The sequence below is a fragment of the Calidris pugnax genome, unplaced genomic scaffold, assembly GCF_001431845.1.
Source record: "Calidris pugnax isolate Ruff unplaced genomic scaffold, ASM143184v1 scaffold196, whole genome shotgun sequence".
Taxonomy (NCBI): domain Eukaryota; kingdom Metazoa; phylum Chordata; class Aves; order Charadriiformes; family Scolopacidae; genus Calidris; species Calidris pugnax.
In genome coordinates, this window is record NW_015091042.1 from 3988901 (window position 1) to 4011150 (window position 22250).

At 44.0% G+C, this 22250-nt stretch overlaps 1 protein-coding gene across 1 annotated transcript in view; it reads left to right on the plus strand.

Moving 5' to 3' along the window:
- Positions 1 to 22250, plus strand: part of CAMK2G (calcium/calmodulin-dependent protein kinase II gamma) — a 186209-nt gene that overhangs the window by 135024 nt on the left and 28935 nt on the right. The window contains exons 7-14 of the mRNA XM_014956159.1: positions 879 to 951; positions 3965 to 4067; positions 4957 to 5040; positions 5912 to 6006; positions 8647 to 8769; positions 11084 to 11167; positions 11847 to 11889; positions 21147 to 21187. Of these exons, the coding sequence (XP_014811645.1) occupies positions 879 to 951; positions 3965 to 4067; positions 4957 to 5040; positions 5912 to 6006; positions 8647 to 8769; positions 11084 to 11167; positions 11847 to 11889; positions 21147 to 21187 (646 nt within the window). The remainder of the gene's footprint in view (positions 1 to 878; positions 952 to 3964; positions 4068 to 4956; positions 5041 to 5911; positions 6007 to 8646; positions 8770 to 11083; positions 11168 to 11846; positions 11890 to 21146; positions 21188 to 22250) is intronic.

Below are 22250 nucleotides of genomic sequence, written 5' to 3' on the forward strand. Positions count from 1 at the left end.
GCCCACATCTGGGTGCTTACTGCCCAGCTGTCAAAATCCCTGCTCCATTCCATGCTCACCCTTGGGAGCTGAGTAAATGTTCAGCAGAAGAGATGTTTTCAGCCAGAAAACACCGTGGGTGTGTTGGGCTGTCCTTACGTGACAGGTGTAAACAAAATCTTGCTTTTGCCCCTGTGGTTACAGCAGCGAGTGCGGCGGAGACGCGATTTTCTGTGAGCTGGGGGAGTGCAGCACACTGCACTTACCAGGCAATGAGTCTGCTTTTCAGATCACTAACCCCTTAAGTGGGATCTGTACTTAAAAGGCAAGCGGGTGTGTGCGCACATTGTGTATGTAAAGTGCTTGAGATGCTGCTCTGAAAGCTTTGCAAACTGGCAGACGCCCAGGAGTCGTCATCCTGAATTTGCCAGGGGAGGCTGCTGCTCTCTCAAAAGTTTATTCTTTGCTCGGGACTAGCCCAGCTGAATGTTTCCTGGAGCAATTGGGTCTTGCTTTGCTCAAATCTTGGCTGCTGTTTGCAGACACTGGGGTGCATGGTTCTCCTGTGTGGGGTGGCTACTGTTGCCTGAAGGAACAAGTGAGATGCTTGTTGTGATGGGGAGGAAAGCACAGAGGTGATGGGAGGTAGGAGAAGAGGCTTTGTGGTCCTGCTGGAAAAGGGATGTTTAGCATTCTATTGCTGAGGGGACTGGGGATGTCCAGCTGTGACAGTACTGAGCTGTGGCATCCAGTGGGCATGATGAAGAGATTCAGCCTGGGGTCTTGAACTCTCCCTGGTACAAGTATAAAAGTTAGGGGAATAGTTCTGGGGTGAGATGAGATGCCAAGCGTGTGTGCATTTGTGAATAACTCTGTGTATCTCTCCCTTTATCTTGCAGCCACTGTATTCATCAGATACTGGAGAGTGTGAATCACATTCACCAGCATGATATCGTGCACAGGGACTTGAAGGTAATATTTCCTCCATGCCACAGAGACTGAGGAGAGCAGCCAGGGGATCATTGGAAGAGGCAAGACAGGAATACTGGGTTGCCAGCTGGCAGGGGCTTTTTCACTTGAACTGGGCTCCGGGGTTCCTGAAGCACAAATTTTGCTCCTTCAGAGTTTTCTAGAGGGTGTGCTGAACTCACGAGAAAGTTTTCAGTCTTGGTGAACCTTGCCAGCTCTCAGCTTCTCTGAGACAGCTCCAGGATGGAGTAGTTGTGAACCTTGGAGTGCAGTAGGCTTTCAGAGAAACTTGGGTAGGATTCATTATAATGAAGGACACTTCCTAGTCTGCCATTGAAGAGATCTCTAGAGACCTGGGGCAATCTCTGTTCAATCTGCCAGGATGAGTTTGTCTGCACAGAGCATGTATATTTTTATTCTGCACTGTTGCCAAGCACATGCCATTGGGCTAGGGCAGAAACGCACAACAAGAATTTTTCGTGTAGTTTCTTTCCTCTCTCATCAGTAGAAGCGCTTGTAGTCTAAAACCAAAACTGCTGGCCAGTTAAACACTGGGTGAATCAACCGTTTGCCACATTATAAGGCATTTATAGACCCACAGCCCCTGCAGTGTAGTTACTTAAACTCCCCTCCCACGCAGTGCCAGCTGTACTGGGAGCTGGGCAGGCTCCAGAATGAATGCGGGAAGGTCTGCCTGCCCTGCAGCCCTCTCTGTCTAAAGTGGGAATGGTGATGGCCACCAGTGGTCCGGTTAAATTAATGCAGGATGACACCTGCTAGTAGTGTTGGGTTTGATTTGTTATACAATGCGTAAGGGGAAAAGTATAAAAATATTTTGCAGAGAGCAAGGTAAAAGCACGTTGCAAGCTTGGCTGCAGCACTCCCCCGGGGTTTTGACCTACTGGACATCTATTAACCCTTAGTGTTTCTGGCAAACTCACTTTTGGCCTTCTGATTCAGAGCACTGTGAAAAGATGCAAGTGGAATGGCTGCTCTGGACTAGAGCTGACACCTGCTCTGGAGAAAGCAGCTTCCAAGAGGCACTATTGCCCGAAATTCCTCTTTTCCAGCACAGGGTGTTTTTAAGTTTTTCATTGTATCCTGTGTTCAGTTATAATCTGTTTTGCTTCCCGAGTTTTGTTTGCGTGAAAGTTGTGAACTTGCTTAGAACTTATCAACTGTTAGACACTCCCCACTGCAGTTAATGTCTTTCTTCTGTTGCTTGCTCTGATTCACTGAAACTATCCAGGCCTGAGGAGTAGCCACTCCGTTTAGCAATAAAAGATCCTGTGCTCTTTATTTAATATTTAGCTCCTTGCCAAATGCTTGGCCTTCAGGATCGGTGTGTAATAACTGTGGAGCTTGCTTCAAGTGAAGTTTTGTCTTTTGCACCTCCCTCTCTTAAGCCTGTCTTTTGGCTGACATGCTCTTAAAAGAACTTCAAATGTTGAGCTGCCCATAGGGACCGTAAGAAATTGGGGAATGCGTTCACATCCTTACCAAAAAGTATGTGAAACCTGAGACAACCCATATGTTGGCAAACGTGCACAGGGATAAGCACCGTTAGCCTTAAGGTGTTTGTAGCTGTGTTTTAGAAGCAAAAAATGCTTAGCTGGCACAAGCCTGGCCTAAATTTCACTGTTTCTTAGTCAAGCCAAGGTCAGGTGTAATCTGAAGTTGGGAAGGATTTTCAGAAGACCTCGTTAGTTGCCTGCTTTAGGGACTTGTTTACACTGGTGAATTTTCATTGGTGTAGCTTGATTAACATGATCTTTTCCACTTCCCATATAGTGAAAAGCTAGTGGCATCCGCGTGTATTGAGACCCAGTTCCCTTTCCCTCCACACTGCTTATGGCAAGGGCTGGGATGGGCAAAGCTGTTGTCCCTTCATGCAAAGCAGAAGCAAGGCACTTGCCCAGTACTTTAAGGCAGGTGAATGAGCAAAGCATCTCGTTCCTGCCATGCAGAACAGGGATAGGGAGTTGCTGTGGGGGTGAGCAGGCTGCAAGAGAGACCTTCATTGGGTTTGTGAAACTGAGATAAGCTGCTGTTTCTTGGTTTCCAGGCTTCCATCTTGCTCAGTTAATTGCACAAATGACTAGAAGGGGCTAGGATGAGAAATCACATTTGTCTTGTCTCTCTACAAATGGGGTTTCTTGCCGAGCTGCCATAGCCACCACCTTAAAGGCTTTGGGGTTTCAAAGGGCCCCATGTAACTTGCTGCTCTGGTGCTTCAAAGAAAGCTGCTGACTTTGAGTACAATTTTTGGAATTGTGTGAAGTCTTCTGCAGCTGCACAACAGAATTATGAGTTGAGTGAGATTGGTGTGAGGGGCGAAAGTCTGTCTCCCTTTCCTGACACATGGGGCAAGTGACGTGGCTGCTTGTCATAGAGGTGACACCGGCAGTAGCAAGACAGCATATTTTATGCTGCTGTAAATATGTAGCATGAAAAAACAGCTTACAAGAATACTCATTGCTGTGCTGCTTATGCCAATTTGAGGCTGATGCTTTTTCTGTGAGGGATGAAAGCTACTGCCTATCCAGATGATGCCTTCCCACATTGCGGCGCTGTGTTTGGCAGCCCTTATTAGCATCATATTTACTTTTCCAGTGCCTTGGGGACTGTGTAACGTTCATGGGGAGAAACATCACTGCAGATTCTATCTACTGCATTTCCCCCCCCCCCCAATTACTCTCTGCAGGGATGACAGAAACAAATTTTGGGTTCGGTGCTGCAGGAGCTGTACTGCCAGTGCCCTCTGGTGTCAGCATGTAATGTATGGGCTGGGCTGGGAGAGGCTCTGGCTCCATCAGAGGATTTGTGTTAGACTTGAGGATTTTCTGCCACCCTAGGTCAAGGCCATTTGTTGCTGTTGCTCTGCCTCCACCTGAAGAGCTTTAGAACATTCCTGCTAAATTCAGTCAGCAGATTCAATGTCATGATGTGAATGTGGAGGTAGGAGACTTTAACAAGGAGTTAATTCTTACCCCTTTTTTTTCTTTCTTCTCCCCAGCCTGAAAATTTACTACTGGCAAGTAAATGCAAGGGTGCTGCTGTCAAACTGGCTGACTTCGGGCTGGCTATAGAAGTCCAGGGAGAGCAGCAGGCCTGGTTTGGTAAGAGGGTTTGAGCTTTCCCACTTCTGCTCCCTCCTTTCCCAGTTGGGGAACTGGGTTGAGTCGCACCCTCCCTGAGTACTTTCTCTCAGTTCTTCCAGCACACTTGTGTGGTTTTGGCATTGCCTTCCCTTTCCAAGCATCTCAGCCTCTGGCTCCTTGGGCACGAGCCTAGGTGCAATAGAGGAAAGAATATGATAAATAAAGACAGAAAAAATGGCTACGTGTTTCTCTATTTTTCTTCTCAGTTTATAGCACATGCTAGTGTCAGAGATGAATGCAGCTGCTAAGTTTAGACCCTGATCTGAACTTTCCTACTGCTCAGAAGCGTAGACATCTGGAATTCTGTTTGGTCATTTTACAGAAATGTGTTTGACCTAGCCTTCCTGAGGCACATTTGGATCCAGCCTTATCTTTGTTTAGCTGAAACATAATTAGAAATGAGACCTTCTCAGGCTAAACATCAGCTCTGAGACTCTGCAGTGCTGTGGAGGTTCTGGAGAGATGGCTGCTTCTCCTGGTCTGCCCACACTCTTTGGCAATTGGATGTGTCCCATCTGTGTCTTGTGTTTTCAAACTCCAAGCCGTTGTTTGTAACAATGATGTAAGGCCTGGCACATGGGTTTGTGCTCAGCTGGTTCACACCATCCCTCTTTCTTTTCTGTTTTTCCTGCAATACATATATGCTCAATCCCATCAGATTTTCTTTTCTTTTTCTTTTTTGAAACTCTTTCTATTGGTTTACCAAGACATAGTTCTATCAAATATGAGATGAAGGGTGGGAAATGGGTCTTGGAACTTGCTGGTTACCACTGTTGGATTTTGTGATCTGACAAGATCTCTTCTGTTTGGGTAATGTAAGTACTTCATATCGTCCATTTCCTTGCAGGGTTTGCTGGCACTCCAGGCTACCTCTCCCCTGAAGTCTTAAGAAAAGATCCTTATGGAAAACCGGTGGATATATGGGCATGTGGTAAGAGCCTGTCCCAATGTTTTACACTTAAACAACACCATTTCATGTAGAAGAGCAATTCCTTATAACCTATTGCTGGGAGGGTGTGCAGTGGTCCTTCTTATTGGGTGGAGAGATGAAGGCACACTTGAGGATAAGCACCTTGTGTAGATGGATTTAATGCTGGAGCCTGAACTCATTTGATTCTGGCTTCTAATCCTTTCCTCAGTCCATCGATCAGATGTTTGAGAGTCAAGAGATAGGACCTGTCTATGCTTTGCAGAGTCAGTTGTTTAAATAACAATTTCCTATTACACTAACTATGTAGAAGATGAAATACCGAAGAGAGCTGTTTTTGTTTTTTTGTTTTTTTTTAAAAGGAAAAAATGAGGTTTTTTAACTCAAATAAGTTTAAAGATATGTGATATTACTGTTGCCTGACAGGGACTAAATGGTTCTCTGCAGGTCAGGAGTACTAGCTTTGTCAGTGGCATTTTTGTCCCAAGATGGTGCACAGTAAGCATCTGAAAGCCTAGACCTTCCTAAAAAGTCCCTTGCTGCCCAGCAGCCCCAAGGGATATGGCTTCATTTTATTCTGAGAACAGCTGGGAGTTGTGGCTCACCAGCCATGACAGAGGAGGGTAGAAGGACATAATCCACCTTGTTCTAGCTCCTGGCAGCTGGGGTTGAGCAGAACATGAAGTGCCAGGGTGAGGTTCAGCAGAGGAGAGATTTATACTGTCTTTTTCTACCTTGGAAGGCTAAATATTATGGCAAATGAAGACGTAGAGCAATCATTGCCTTGGGGACTGTCAAGAGGGAAGGAAGAGGGGCTGAAGGAATAATTGGCATATTAGCCTAACCATAGTGTATCTGTGTCTCTCCCTCCCAGGAGTGATTCTGTACATATTGCTAGTGGGGTACCCTCCCTTTTGGGATGAAGATCAGCACAAACTCTATCAGCAGATCAAAGCCGGAGCCTATGACGTAAGGGCACTTTCTTGCTGAGTACCTGCATGGGTGTAGAAGCCATCCAAAACGTGGCACTATCTTACTTGGTGTCCAGCAGCAGGCCCCAAGCTACTCTGCAAAGTGATGTTTGGCGTGTTCATACACCTCGTTGTCTTCACTGCCTGGGATACAGTCCTGTTGGGGGCTACAGAAAGGATATGTGGAAAGCATCGCAGTGGGCACCAAGACGTTGCTGGTCATTAGGGAACTGCAGATCTGGAAATGCAGATGGTGGGAAACGGGGTCTTCTAGTGGATTGACCACAATGTGCTGCAGATGTAGCCAATGCTAACTTTCAGGGGAGCAGAGGGAAGGTAGAAGGCAGGAGCCTGTTTTTATCAAGGCCTAATTAAAAGTAAGGGGAAGTAATCTGTAGAATAATAGCTTAAATTATGGCCTCTGGTCTCCTCATTGCCATGGTGGAATTTCTTCCAGCTGTGGAAAGCGCGAAGGCCAGTGAGAAGATTCAATGGCAGGGGCCTTTGGAGGGGTGGCTTTGTGGTGGGGATCAGCGTGGTGGGTTGGACTCTGGTAAAAAGCCAAAGCAGTTCATGGAACAGTTCTCAGGGCATGGTAAGACTGAGGTGTAAAAAAGTGGCAGAAGGAGAGGAATAGCAAGGAGATTAGTTCTGGGGAGCAAAGGTGGTGTGAAATGTGGTTTGGGTACCACAGCTTGAAGATTTGACATAAATTCTTCCATGTAAGGAGAGGCTCGGGAGGGAAGAAGGAACTCCTGGGAATCCTAGCTCAAAGTCTGTGGGCAGGAATATCAAGAGGAAGTTGGGGAATTAATTTTGTAGACTGTCTCGTGGTTTGTATTTAAAAAAAACAAGAAAAAACTAGCGAGGGTTGTGCTGGACCCCAGTTACCTCCCAGCTTCTGTGCCTGAGACCATGAGAGCGGCTCTACTGGTGAGAACAAAGGTCTGCCTAACCCCGTGTCCTGGCTCAGTGGCTTCCTGAGTGAAAGGAAAGTGATGTCTTTGTACCTGATGGCCTTAAATGGACTTGTGTTCTTCTCTTGCCTTCCTGCCCCTCTTGTTTCTGTGTTGCTTGTTCTCCTTTGAAGTGTTTTTGCACTAATTATATCGATGGGGATTTTCAAAGTACTTCAGGGGTTAAATATCTTAACTCTTTCTTTAAGTCATGAGGAGTGAAGTGCCTGAGGCCTCCTATCTACCCCTTGTTTTTGAATTCTTGCCTGTATTGAACAAGTAGCAGTAGATTCCTCCCCTGTTTTGCCTGGTAGAAAACAGCTCAAGTTTTACTGGCGTACCTGTCCCTGGTGTCCTTACCCCAGCACTGAGAATGCACTGGACTGGTCTGTTGGTGTGTCTTGACCGTAGAGGAAGTGGCAACTGTGAGTTGGAGTTCAAGCTGTTGGGTGTGGGCTTTGCAAGGCATTACCATGAATACTTTAGAGTTGGGGTGGTGGGAAAGTGTTCTGGCCAAGAGCTTGGTATCGTAATTTTGGAGTAGTCTCTTGCAGTGTTCGCAGAACAAATTATATAATGCCTTGCTGATGCCTGAGAATGCAGAAATAAGATTATATGTAAATCAAATATGGTGGGTGTATTTTCATGACCCAATTGAGCAAAGCACAAAATGCAGGAGAAAAGAGATGGGGTAAAATTTTCTACATGTTGTTGTACTGTAAGGAAATGTTCTAAGGGTAGATCAATCTTCCCCCCCATCCTTAAAGACATGGGACTTTTATCCCAACAGCACATTTATCTTCGTGTTCTCAAGTTCACCTGTATTTGTGCAGTAGAATCGTAGGAGTGAGACGTACTGCATTTAATCTCAGCATGCTGTCATCGATAGCACATGCAAGCATCTGGAGGATGCCATAAATATCTCATCTTGATCATTACTGGAATTATGGGAGAGAGCAGTTACCCCTCGTGGATGATCAGCAACTGAAATACTTGAGATTCTTCTCTCTGTTTCCATGCTTCTGTATTCCCATCCGCTATTACATCTCTCTTGCTCCCCAAGTAATGATTTCTGGTATGGTAGGTGCTTGCTAAGAACTTGCTGGTGGGTTGCTACACCCAGATGACTGGTATTGTTCCAGGATATTGTGCTTTATGGTGGGGAATGTATACCTCATGGGCTGAATGGTCTCTATTAGCAGTTTTTGCTTTCACAAGGTTTTGCTGTAGTTAAGTGTTTGTGATTTTTGCAGATGCTGTTACAGCTTTTTAGCATGCTGGAGAAAGAGCAAGGTGGCGTAAAAAAAGATAGTGCTTTTGTTTTTCATGTCAGAACTCAGTTTATAAAAAAAAAAAAATCTGTGATTTTACTTTTTTGACTGTTGAGTGTGAAAGAAATTCAAATGTCTGAGTGACTCCTAAAAGGCTTTTAAACTGTTAATCTTCCTGCCTGTGTCTGGTGAATGGTACAGGTGTGTCCTGCTGCCTGGTACCATTCATTTGCTGGATTCTGTACGATTCTTGTTCAGCGTGGGTTTTCATAAAAATAGATGTTTTCTGCAAATATGTTAGCCCTGGTATCAAAAGGGCAAAAGCTGGAATTCAGCTGTGTAGGAGGGAGAATCTCTTCTGCGAGTAGGAGATATTTTCAGTTCATCACCTGTTCCTTCTTCCTCTTTCAGTTCCCATCACCTGAGTGGGACACTGTGACTCCTGAAGCCAAGAATTTGATCAACCAGATGCTGACGATAAACCCAGCAAAGCGCATCACAGCCGACCAGGCTCTCAAACATCCATGGGTCTGCGTAAGTGTTTTCCTCTGTTACAGATTGATTTGTGGTTTACCCTGAACTGACACGTCAAGAAGACTGAGCTGCAGAGGAACCCAGAATATTTTCAGTATTTCAAATTGTGGTGTTTTGTTGGTTTTTTATTGGAGGCTGACCTTCAACAAGCCAACTTTGTCATGCTGAGGTGCTTTTATCACCACTGTAGGAAAAAAAAAATCCTTATTCTTTGAGAAGTTTTGTGAATGTCCTTAGTTTCTGGTTTTCCCCACACCTCCTGTTCCAATCCATATCATCCTAAAATGTCAGGTGGAGTTTGGCGTCACATAAAATATTTTAGGATTATTTTGTTTTTCATTTCTACTTCAGTTTATCGCGTTGCATCTTTGCGACGTTGGAACATTTCTGCTGTGCTGCAGCTTAACTGGCTGTAGGCTTGAAATCAGCAAAAAAAATTTTTGCTGTTCTGTGAATGTAGTTTCTGCCTTGCCAGACCCCGCACAGAAGTATTTTTAATCTTTTGCAAAGCTGGCAAGGAAATCGCAGAATGCAACTGGGAGTGGTAGTAGGGGAGGGCAACAAGGGTGCACTTCTATCTCTGCAGCATGAACTAGTTCCACCTAAGTCTAACCAGATGCTCTTGTAATACCACAGCATACTTCTGCTTTCTAGGATGTATCTAGTGTCTTCCTTTGCTCGTTTGTTACTGAGAAACCGTGGTCATTTTTTCCTTCTGCCACAAACCAAGAAATTAGCAATTTTACTTATATGGACATCTGTGTAACAGGAGTGTAGTGTCTGCTGTAAAGTGATGCAAGTTCCTTGGAAGTCAAAATGTCACACTGGCTGAGACCTTGCGTGTCTGTTTTTTTTTTAATCCTTGCGTGCTTGTAATCAATAGCAGTTCCTGTGTATTTAACTTTTGTCCCAATGCCCGTAACCAAAACTGTGTGTGTTACGATAGCTCCCTTCCCGTGGCAACATAATCCAGAACAGTTTGAGAGAGGCTTCCCTTCTCTGAGTTATGGGGGGTTTGATTTCACTTCGCAGCCCTTTCAGCCTCTCGCCCAAACTGCCTCCCGTTGAGCCTGTTGTTTCCATTCCCTCTACAGTCTCTGCAATGTTTTCTTTCTGGAGACATATTGCTCCTCTGAAGTAAACGTGGTAGGAAATCTTAAAAGTTTATCTGAAACACCAAGTTTCTTAGCATCACTGAACTTCTGAAGTACACGCCCTGACTCCTGTAAGCCCTTGTTGAACAACTGGACATCAGTGTCACTCCAGAAGAGGCTGGATGAACAGTGCTCGCCAAAGATGTTAGAGGGCAGTTGAGCTACATTCTCCCTCCAGCTGCTGTGTGTCCTGCAGCCGATGACTGGCTTTGATGACAGGATCAAACTGGAGACTTTCCATGAAACTAGCTGAACATGAGCATGGTTTACAGCTCTTTAGAGTATTGCAGAGTTTTTGCAAGCAGGAGAAGGGTAATGAAGGGTTTGTACACGTTGATCTGCCAAGTTAGTAATTCACCCACTGTCCTTGTAAAGGGAATTCAGGCTTGTGGCTCTATGCAAGAGCAACAGCTACTTTGGCATCAGTCTCTGGTTTCCTCATGTGCTCCAAATGCCTGGCAGCATCAGTCTCTGGTTTCCTCATGTGCTCTCGATGACTGGCAACACTTCTGGGAAGTTCTCTTTTTGCAGCTGGTGGGATCCCCATCTTCTGTGGATGACAGGTATGCGTCACTAGCTGGAGGTTACGCTGAGGTTTTTTTCGTTGGTACAATACAGCTATATGATCTTCCCTCTTACACACTGAAAATCTATTTTTGCAAAACCAATGCAAAGACGCTGAGGCCTCTTCTAGTCAAGCACTTACATTCAGGGAGTTGCCATGTCCAGGAAGGCTATCACTCGCTGGTGTTCACTTACTGCTTGGAATTTCCCCTTAGAGACGTAATTAATGCACCTCAGATCTTTTCTGTAGTGCCTCTAACTCAGTCCCCTATGGGTACACTTGTTCGTTTGATGATGTCTTCTCACTGTCTTGATCCATTTGTGTGCAGGAGAGACAGGAAGCATTGACTCTCACCTGTACCTTGGTCATAGAGTTTCTTGGGCACAGTCCTGTAACAGCCAACCTTGACTTAAGGTGTCTTGCTGTACTGGGAATTTCTTATGTTATGAACCAGTTGCAGTGTTTTCCAGCCAAGCAGTGGTGAGGGGTTTGGCCATGTCAGCTTGCATGGCATGGCTGTGTGCGAATGGGGCCACCTGCCCTGCATCATTCAGTTAGGGTATGTTCTTGATCTTTTGCTTTTCCTGTTTTTCAGCAACGATCCACTGTCGCTTCCATGATGCACAGGCAGGAGACTGTGGAATGCTTGAGAAAGTTCAATGCAAGAAGGAAGCTAAAGGTAAGTATATGTTACTTTGCCCTAAATTTGCTTTTAATCCCCTGAATTTCAGGTTTATGCCTTCCTAGCAACAATATATATTTTTTTTTATGTTCATCTCTCTAATGTTAGTGAAGTACCTTATGTGGTCCTCCAGTACAGGGTTCTAAAGTAGCATGTGGAGAAGCCAAGTAGTTTCCTTCTCCAAAGCTGTAAGTTTCCTGTGCATATTCTGCTACATAATTACCCCTTCTACTTTCTGCAAGAGAGTTGAAATAGAGCAACTAGTTCTTAAATCCTGGGGCTTTTAGTTCTGACCACTCTCAGCCTTCCAGTAATAATGTGTTGGTTGCCTGTAGTTAGGACAATGTCTCTGGCCTGTTCATGAAGCAGTTGTCTGCTGTTTGAAAGCCAGGAAGCAACTATATGTCTAACTAAGTATAACTCTTAGTGCCATTTTAGATTCCCTTGGCTGTCCAGCCTGGCCTCTAGCTGCTGCTCTAGAAAGGCAGGACTCCAAGTGGTCCCATGTCAGGTCCAACAGCCATCTGTGGGAGTCCTGGATACATTAGGACTTCCCAGGGTGGCATTGGGATACCTCTGCTTTGGCCCCAGAGGCACTGTGGTCTCCGTGGGTCAGCCCAGACCCTTTCTGAAGTGGGTGACGTTCTCTGTTATCCCTGCGTTCTCTTCCCCACAGGGTGCAATCCTCACGACGATGCTTGTGTCTCGGAATTTTTCAGGTAAGTTCTCTCTGTTCCCATCCCTTCTTTTGGTTTGTTTTGTGTGAGTCAGTCAGGGGATATTTCAACCATTTTGGGGGTTGAATAGGAGGGGAGGAAACATGCTCAAATTCATCAGGGTGTTATAACAGTGGTTGCTTTGCCTTGGCGGGTGACCAATGTGAAATAGGGAGTGATTTTTTGGGGGAGGAGCACATGGTGCTGCAGCCCAGTTTAAAACAGAAATAAAATCAGCTGCCACAACCCTCTCATGATATTTTGTTATCAGGTTAGGTTAGGGAAAATCTAGCTGGCTTTTGTTAGCTTTCCCATCCGAAGCCAGGCGTCAAGAACTCTCACTAGGTAGCAGTGATTCCTTTAGACCTGAGGCAGGGACACAGGGCAAGTAATAATATTGGTGAGAACAGGGCCAGGAGCTGTTTGGATATTGTATTACTTTGACTCATCATAAATGGATCTGAAGCATCTGGCTATTAGAGTTTTCCTTCTTGAAGTCTCAGAATTGGTTTTCATCCTTTTAAGCTTAATAACTGGTAGTCTGGCTCCCACCCAACTGCATTACGTAGTGCACTTACTGAAAATGCAAATCTCAACATGCAAATCAGTGCTTTTTGGAAGATGATTGTCTTGTCTCAGCACATCTAGGTGATGCAGTCTTATCTACGTTCATTTCCCTTTGGGTGGAAAACCTCTATTTCCAAGTGCTTTTGGTTTATGGAATTGATTGCTTGCTTTGCCCTCTCTGCCATTTTTTTTTTCTCTTTTAAAAAGGGCAATCATTGAATGCATGAGTCAGATTTTTATTGGATCTGACTACAGTTACTCTCAAGTGAAATTCTGCAGTATGGATTGTAAGTGATGATGAATGAAATGGAAGTGTATTAATTTCATCAGGCCATTTACTAATGGTGGATACCAATACTTATGTTCTGGGTGGTGTTACAATAAACTTGTAATTTGAATGAAAACCTCTGTGAAATAATCATCCCAGCATTCAAAGTGCGCATTCATGGATACCTTCTTTTATGAAATCAAGGCAGCGTTTTTTACCTCCTGTATGGCGATTTAAAAAAAAAAAATTAAAGGACGTGAAATCAAGCCACATGAATGGACAACCCTCAGCAGCTTCAGAACAGTTTTCCTTGGTTCTTGCTTTCAGGTGAACCTGTGCCAATATGTCAGGACTACTTTGTGGCTACAGGAATTTCTCTTTACTGCTTTTCTGATAGTTTGGCCTTAAAGGGAGAGAACAATTTTCTCCGTTCACCTGTCCCAGGATATTACAGGACTTAAAAATTATACATTATTTTCTGAGAATGATTCTGAAATAACTGTTTGAGAAGCTATGGCATAACAGATCTTCCACAGGACTGTACAAAACTTAACATTTTCTTGGGCTTTCTGCCGGTATGAATGGTTTTTGATCTATTCATAGAGGTAGTTTTTTATTTCACTTAATTGATGATTCTGAAATAGTTTAGGATTTTATTTTTTTTTTTTTAAGCAGCAGTTTTAGATTCATTTTTGGTCTGCAAATGTTGTCACTTCTAATGAAGCTGCAGAAGTGCTTGGGTAAGAAAATCTCCTGTGGCCCAGATTTTGAGTACATGAAATGCCTGAGAGAAGGGTGGTTCTTAATGGTGTGTGACCTATACATCCCCTTATTCCCTGAGCTAGTATCGAGGAGGAAAGGGCTTGCTCTGCTCATTCTTCTCTGTCTCAAGGGCTGGAGCTGCTGGATCCGCTTCAGTTAACAGCTGAAGAGAAGGAAATCCTGGGTGGCCCATAGTGAGTGCAGGGTTCTCAGTATCACTGAGTTCTGCTTTGAATGCAGGCTGTGATCCCAGGAAATGAGACGTGCTGAAAAAGGGTCCAAAAAGAAATGTAAATTTAGATGCAAAGCTTTTATAGCCTCTGCGGATATTAGCTATTCCCATTTTGATGTGTTTTCAAAGTGGGGAGATCAGTTACTCTTGTTTTCTTTGCAGGACTGTGTGTAATACAAGCTTGACTTTAAAAAATTATTATTATTATTAAATTTATTTTTTTAAAATTGCTGCAATTGAAATACATGAATCTGCTGGAACTGAAGAATAAGTACACGCTAACTGAAAGTAAAAAAGTTGTAAAGTCCCTGTGAGAACTTTGGGTAGAGCTCAGAGTTTTCCCATTATGACAGGTCATCTAATTGCACTTGAAAAGTTCTGAAATAGTATATGTTTCTTTCCCTAAAGACCTTAAGGGTGTTTTATTTTCTCTAATTGGGCGACACTGTTTTGTGGGCCTCTAAAAGCCCCATTCCCAGCAGACAGGGAACGAGATTTATGAAGAGTGAAGCTTCTTCCTGTCTGGGGATAAGATCTTCTAAAAGCTTCTTCACAGATGTTTTGAACCAAGAGGAAAACGAAGGCTCATGTGACCCTGGTATCAATTAATTAGGCGTGATAGTACTATCTGCAGGAAATATGAGAGGACTTCTTTAATCCTGTTGCCATTACTATCTCCGCTGTCACGCCACTTGTAATGTGAAATTCCTTCATTTGACCGTGTGGTTTTAGCTCATGACAAATTGTATGTTTGAAGAGTTTGTAGCAGTACTACTCTTTCTCTTTTATTCCCATAAAAAAATCTTACTTTACAATGCAAAAAGAAAAAGGTTTCTGTTCTTTTGTAAGGGATCTGTTGCTTGCTAGATGCCTTTTGTCCCAAGTCAGTTCCTAAAGATAAAAGAATGTGATCTGGCTCCTTTCTCCAGATACGGTATATTCAACAATTTAATATTGGCTGTTTGTGGTTCTTTTAGAAGGTTGTGTCTCAGGTCAACTGTAGGCTATTTGTTAAAAGCAGGTAGAGTTGCACTCCTTTCAGTATATAACCAGGTCTCAATTTCCTGACTTAGTAAGGGATTTGTAGCTTCTGTCCACACTCTGGTAAGTATTCACTCAGCTGCGAGAGGGAACATTGCGATCTAAACTTGGCTGTAGGATCTTTAGATCCACACAGGGTATACACAGGATGATTTGGGTGCTCACTTAATGGCTTTTGATGTTCAGGTGATCCAAGCAAACACTGCTCTGATCTGCGTTCACTTGCAGAAGTACAGTCAGGTAAATCAGTTGATTGGGTTATATGCAAGAAACTCCTAAATGCCCTTCTGAGAAGTATAAATTTATTACTAGGAGAAAGTTAGCAAGGTTTTCAAGGATGCAGTATTTAAGGGTGAAAGTAAGCCTGCTATAAACTGAGTGAAAGGAGGGACACAATTTGTTTTCATCTTAGAAACAGCCATCTTCACAAAGTGCTAAGAAGTGGCTTTTCTTCCTAAGTTAATTTTTATGCAAGACTTACTAGTGGACTACATGAAATTTGTTGCACTGTTTTCCTCACTGGATTGCAACTGTTAATTTGGGGAGGAGCTGTTCAAAGAGCTTTCACACTCTCTGAAATTCACTCCTCTCAAGTGATTCAGCACAAGCCCTGAGTGCTGCCCTGTGTTCAAAATAGACCGTAAGGCAGACGTTGCATGTAATTAAGCTTTATGCCTGAAACCTCTATCTTTAACCGATGCTGAGCTTTTTTCTTGGGAATTGTCACTGCTTGCTCAAGTCCATTTTGTGAGGGAGCTATTACAGCAGCTTGTGACAATAGCTGGAATTCATTACATGTCTCTGCAGATACTTATTAACACTCTGATGTGCAGTTTTGGGATGAGAGAGGCTGGAGGCAGATGCAGGGAGCAAAGTGCTTTCTAACTAAGTAAAGAAGAGATTGAATATGCCTCTGCATGTTTGGTGTAACCTGTACAGAGATGGTTTTAAGCTGACTAAAGAGCAAGAAGGAAGAAATAATACTAATATTGAAATATTTCACTATCCTGTTAGAACTGCCTTCCAGAAGCGCTTGTGAAATTGAATTTTTGCTATTTTGTGTGTGTATATATATATATATATGTATATACTCAGATTGGAATTTGGGTTCTTTCCTTTAAGCAAAGTGAAGCTAAAATTGTGTCAATAATATATTTGAAGTTTCTGCTATGTTGTGTTGGTTGTGTAGATATTAGTTCAGGACCAGAAATTTGTATTACCTGACTCATGTGAACACTGACCTCCTGGTGTGAATTCAAAGCATGAAAATATGGAGGGAGAAATTGATCAAGATGTTCCCAGAAAGCTTTGAATAAATAAGTGTGAGATCATTGGGATCCACATTTCCCAAGCAGAAGATGAGGTCACATTTAACGAAAGACTACATTGTTTTTTAAGTGATTTCTCTGTATCTACTGAGTTGCTTAAGAAATAGTCAGGGGTTTCAGAGAATGGTGGTCAACTACCACAGTGTGGACCTGCTGTGTACCTCAGTAAGTAAACTTCCATTTTGCAGCATCCCAGAATCACGTGGATTTCATTGCTGCATGCAAATGTTTATCACTACGGCCGGAGAGAATTTATTATCAAAAGTAGATTTAAATTATTATAGTAATTCCCTTTATGTTTATCTTCCTCTCCATGAAGTCCAGGAGGAGTCTGTGAATGACTTCTCTTGCAGTGTTTTCCCTTTACCCCTTTGTTTCTTGGTTTGTCAGGAAATGGAGGGGGTTTTCTGGTACTGCAGGAGAAGTGTTCTCATGTTTTTATCAACTCAAATTTGGGACAGACTGGGACATTCAGGCTCAAAAGACTAGGATGGGTGTTCAGCCTGTTTCAACCCTGTAAGGTTCTGCTCCTGTTTGTGTGTGCACTTATGCATTACCTGCAAAGAGAGTGTCTTTCAAGATGTGAAATTTCTGCATTGGCGGGAAGGTGTTTGAAAAAAGGTTAATTGAAATGTCACAAACTATCATGCTGGCTCTTGTTTATTTTGGCTTTTTGTTCATAGTCTTTCTGGAGAATGTTGTGGTTTTCTGAGGCTGGCCGAGGTGAAAAAAAGCAGAAAGAAATCACCTGGCTCCCACACAATTTCCCCATTATTCACTAGTGGGAGAACTGGGAGCTTTGTGGCTCATGCCAAGAGGACACCACTGGGTCATGTATTTCAGGCTTTAGTTTTAATGAATGCCCCCTTTTTTAGCCTTTCTCTGAAAACCATTGGGGCATGTCTGGGAGATGGGTGTGCATCTTCAAACGCTGTCTATTCTTGAGATGTTCCCAAAGCATTGGAAGTACGTGCACAGTGCTGGGTATTGCTGTGCCTGAGGAGATGAACTGGAGAGGAAAGAAAGTGTCTGCTGTGTCTAGAGACCCTGTGGGTCTGGATCACAGAATGGCTTGCATTGCCTAATGGTTTGGTATTTTCACCTGCCTTTCCACTTGGTTCTATCCTTCTCTCTCTGCTTGTTTTAAAAAAGAGTGTTTTGAATTGTCTGACTGCTTGTCATGAGCTTTTGTTCATCCTGTAGCAGTTCTTTGAATAGAATCACTCTACTCTTGTTGAGGAACAGAATCCCTCATGGAAGGCTTGTCACTGAGGGGGGGAACGTTAAGTATTGCTGCTCATCTATTGCTAGGGTATGTTTCTGGAACAGTGGTGTTGGTGAGGGGGCAGAGGGAGTTAATAGCGAAGCAGGATTTAAAAAAATAAAAATAAAAATCAACTTTTCAGCACTAAATGCATAGCTTTCCTGTGCAATTGCTATTGCAACAAGTTCCCATAGCAAGTCACTGGAGAATCTAAGAGAAGGGGGACTGCAAGACAGAAACCCAAGTGAGGGTAGAAGACACAAGAGAACTCCCTCTCTTCTGTGAAATCACTCTGCTGCATTTAAATGGCCACTGCTGGAATGACTTGTGCCTAAATAGCCATGGTGGCAGGGAGGTGAGCATCAGTCTTGGGTCGATCTTGTCCTTATTAGATGTTCTTAAAGTTACACTGCAATCGTGGGCATTGTTTGGAATGGTGGCCAGAGGTGCCACCTCATGGCTATACTGACTCTCGGCTGGTTTGTGGTGAGCCCTGGAGGTGACATCTAGGTGATAATTAGTTAATCTGGCTTTATTTGAAGTGAGATTAAGAGGATATGAATATGAGCTGCAGCTCTATGTCATTGGGAATTCTGTGTTGGTATGGTATGATTTTTATTTTAATAATCAAGTCTCAGCAAAGCCTAAAATTCTTTGTGGTGTAAGTGCTTGTATTTAGAGGCTGGGCTGGCTGCTAGACTAGCATCTTGAGTTGGTCAGGCTTAACAAAAGCACACTCGGTGTTATCCCTGCATCCCCAAAAATACTCTCTGGAAGCTTAACCAAGATGAGAAACGTAACTGAGATTTGGCAGCTGGGGACAGGGCAAACCCAGGGCAGGCTGGGCCAAGGGCTGCTCATGCTGGAAGAGGAGCGGGGCTGGCAGGGGGGGAGGCACTCTCCATGGCTGTGTTTGGAGCGGGTATTTCGGTCCCTCATGGAAATTCCCTCCTCCACAGCCTCTCCTCAGCTCTGGCACATCCAGTGTCTAGTGTTTATTGCTGATGAGTTCAGCATTAGGGATTTGTGTTTCTGCCAGGAGTGTGGTCCAGAGCCCAGGCTGTTTCCTACAGAGGCCAAAACTGAGAAATGCGGGAAGAGGGAGGAGTATTTGGGGTGTGTGCTGCAGAGGCCTTTTGTGTTCTCTTCAGAGATTAACTAGAGGGTGTCCTGTTAAACCAGGAACAGAACTGGGCTTTTAAGCTACTTGGTTAGCAGTATGTGCCTTTATATTGCTTCATTATAGAGGAACTGTTAAGTCCACTGAGAAGAAGGAATTTAATCCCTTTAACGTTTAGAGGAAGTGGGAAGGATGGTGAAAATAAATCTTGGTATGTCATGCCTGGAAAACTGCAGAGCACGGGTACAAGGCCATTTCCTGAACAGTAAAGAACCCACCTTCGTGTGTCCTTGAATTTTCCCCCTCCTGTTTTCTCTTTGCTAAGCTGCATGTTGGGTGGTGCTGCCTGCCTTCTAAAATTATTCTTGTTACAGAAAGTCTTGTCTGTTACTTGCTGCAGAAATTGCACTTGCATCCCCTTTGACATCTTTCTCACAACACGCACAGGTTGACCTGTGGGTAAATCTGTGTGCCTCCCTTTTGTTTGAGGTGTCTGCAGTCATCTTTGCAGGTGAATGCGTTTCGTGGGCTCCCCAGTTGTCCTTACAAACCACAGTGTGATGCTTGAACTGAATACACCACGGACTGAGTTTCCTCCTGCAGTGCTGGGCTGCCAGCAGGCTGGTGGGAGAACGATGTGTGCTGTAGCAGAAGATGGGGCTACACCAGCAGGCTGCGAGGGGAATGCTGGACCAGTATTAGATGACACTGGGCCACATGGAAGGGCTCAGAGCTGAATTTGCTTTAACACCATAGAATATGGTTTTTAACTGTCTTTTGTCCACAAAGACAAATGTGAGCTTCTGGGGAAACTGCAGAAAGTGTGAATAACATTGCTTCCCAGTTTGTGCCTGGGTCATTCCCAGGACATATGGTGGTGCTGTTTCCCTTCTCTGATGAATTTTTTATTTTATTTTTTTTTTTCTTCAGCAATGTCCCATTTTTTATATTTGTTAAGTTGCAGAATCCTTTACTCCTTCTGGAGTGTTGTAAGGCCATAACAGTTTCTTGTTTTCAACAGTTGTTGTGAGATGCCTTGATGTATGTGTGGTATAAATGCTGGGCCCCTTTTGACCCCATGGTCGCATTTGTTCTCCTTCTCACTTACATGTGGAATCAAGCAGCATTAACTTATCTGTTAGGTTCAGTCATGCAATACTTTAGTACGAGTACACTCAGCAAAGGAACTGTCGCAGGGCAGGTGGGTTGCTTGGGACAATTTGTCTGCCCACCTTTACGTGTGCACATTGGAGCACTGTGTTTTGATACATCACATTCAGAAAACCTCTGTATGAGGTTCTCCCACTGTTCTTGGATGGTTTCTGAGGGGAGGAATGAAGACAAGTTCCTGATCTAGCTTTGTTTGCATTAGGGAGTAGAATTAGGAAGACTAATTCAGAAATCGTAATAAAATTATATAGGTTGCCACCTCTTTATTGGAGGAGACACTGTAGTCATTTGCAGCAGCTCAGCTGATATTGTCTCATTAATTCTTATCTGTGGGGTCATGTGGTAGGAAAGGCAGGGTGGAAAATGCATTTGACATAAAATTTGAACAGTTGCTTGGATATTGCAAAAACATTTTTGCCTGATGTTGTTGCTTCTAGAGAGAGACTGAGTGCGCTGTACATGGGTTGGTCTGTGTGTATTCAGGAGTGAAGTATTTCAACAGCCATGTGAGCGTTGTCTTAGAAGTTGCCTTTTCTCTAAACCTCATCTTTGCTGGAGCTAAGATCCAGTTCAAGTACCCAGACCCACATGCTGCTTAGGAGAGGTGTATGAGTGGTCCAGCAGGTCTCCAGCATGCCATTTACAGAATTTGAAACAACTGAATATGTTCTTCATGAGTAGGCAAGCTATGGTTTATCTGTTGAGGTTGTAGATTGGGACTTGCTGTTGACAGTCATTGTCAACATACACTTTTCTGTACTAGATGGAGCACCTCCATCATCAGTCCCACGTGTGCCTTCTGCCAGGTGTTTGCTGTGGGCTCCCTCTCTGTGCTTATCGTGCTCTGACTCTCATTGCTACGGCCAGTTGCTCAAGTTGAGCACAACAGAGCAACTTTATCTTTCAATGAAGAAATTCAGCCTAGTTCCTGTCTCTTTTCTCACTGTTTCTTTTTTTCTTCTTAAACAGTTATCAGATGCTGCCTTTTGCACTTCTGCAGTCTCTTCCTTTCAGCTATCCAGATGTTTCTCCAGAGTAACTGTGAATAGCAGTAATTAGGAGGCCTCTGTGTTATCAGTGCCCCCTTTATAAGCCAAGTCTATTATGTGAATGGCTGCACTTGAGGGTAAAACCTTTGTCCTGTTGCAAATATCTGGCAGATTTCTTTAGCTTCTTCCCCAGTAACTGTTGGCACTGGATGGAGTCACAGTGTGTGAGTGGAGGATTGAAATAGAGGAGCTCTAAAGTCTCATTTCAGACTTGGTCTTCCTGAGGTGGTGAAAGTGGGAGCATATTTTTGGTGAACAGTAGATAGGATGGGTGACCCTCTGCTGTCAGGGTGGATTTGATGACTGACTCATGATGCCTTGTTTTCCAGGTCTCTTGCTGTTAGAGAGGAATTAGCAAGATGGTTGTCCTTCTGAAGTCTTGTGCAGTTCTGAGGGAAGTGGGGAGAGAGAGAATAGTCTCGAAACCAAAATCTGACCTGCTTCTGCTTCTCTCCACAGCTGCCAAAAGCCTGCTGAACAAGAAGTCAGATGGAGTGAAGGTAAGCTCTTGCTTTTCCATTTCACTGTCTCTCTCACCACCCAAACAGAAGGCAGCCACTTTCACTGGTGCCCATCCCCTTCCAGGGTAAAACCTGTCCTGTGGCTGGGGTTGTTACGTTCAACACATCATTATGAAGCCCCGGGTGGGATCTTAATGTTCCCTAACACGCACCTTACACATCACACAACTAGCTAAGTGCACTATTGTACCAGCAAGATTTCTTTTCCCCCTTTCTCTGAAGTATGGAGAACTGGTCAATGCTGTGGAATAGGAAGACCAAAGACTTGCTCAAGTGTGACACATGCCTCTGACTGTTCTGTTCAGTGCAGAATGCTTCTGGGTATCAAAGTTGCACAGAACAATTGTCAGTGACTGATGGTACCCAGCCGACCCCAGGAAAATCTCTTTGTCTCCCCCCTTGGACATGCTAAATGTTGAGCTGGGAAGAGGGATGGGGAAGGAGAAGTCTACAGATGTTCATGTTTGGACAGAATGAAAACTGAGTCTCGTGCTAGAGTTCGGTCTGTGTTCCTGAGGGCCAGGCACTCTCTTGTTCCCTTCTGAGGGGAATTATTTTTTTCCCCCACTTCAGTGTCACTCTTTGTGTGCGTGGTCATCCTTTAGTTCCAGAGGTCAAATAGGCCATTCCCAAAGCTGTATGTTGTTGCAGGCAATAGCCCTTTACCATCTGGTACTAGAGTAGAAACAGTTATGGGCTAAAGCACTCTCTTCCCCTCGCTGTCCCAAAGGATAACTGTCACCCACATGGGAAAGAAGGGTTTGGTTTATTTGTTTGGATTTCCATTTGAAGTCCAAACCTTTCTCCACAGCCGTTAAGTGGAATAGTTCATCTCCTGGTTTTGCAATGTGGACAGTCTTCATTCTCCCCGTGCTGGGGGCTGACATGGACATTGCAGGACCAGAACCCTTGTTCCCATCTGCTCTTTCTGCCCTTTTCCATTTCAGTGAAGCTCTGTTTCCAGAGAGCTCACAATACAAGCAGGCTGCTGGAAAAAAAAGAGGTGTTTTCAGAAGAGTTGTGTTCATTTTGAGGACTGCTC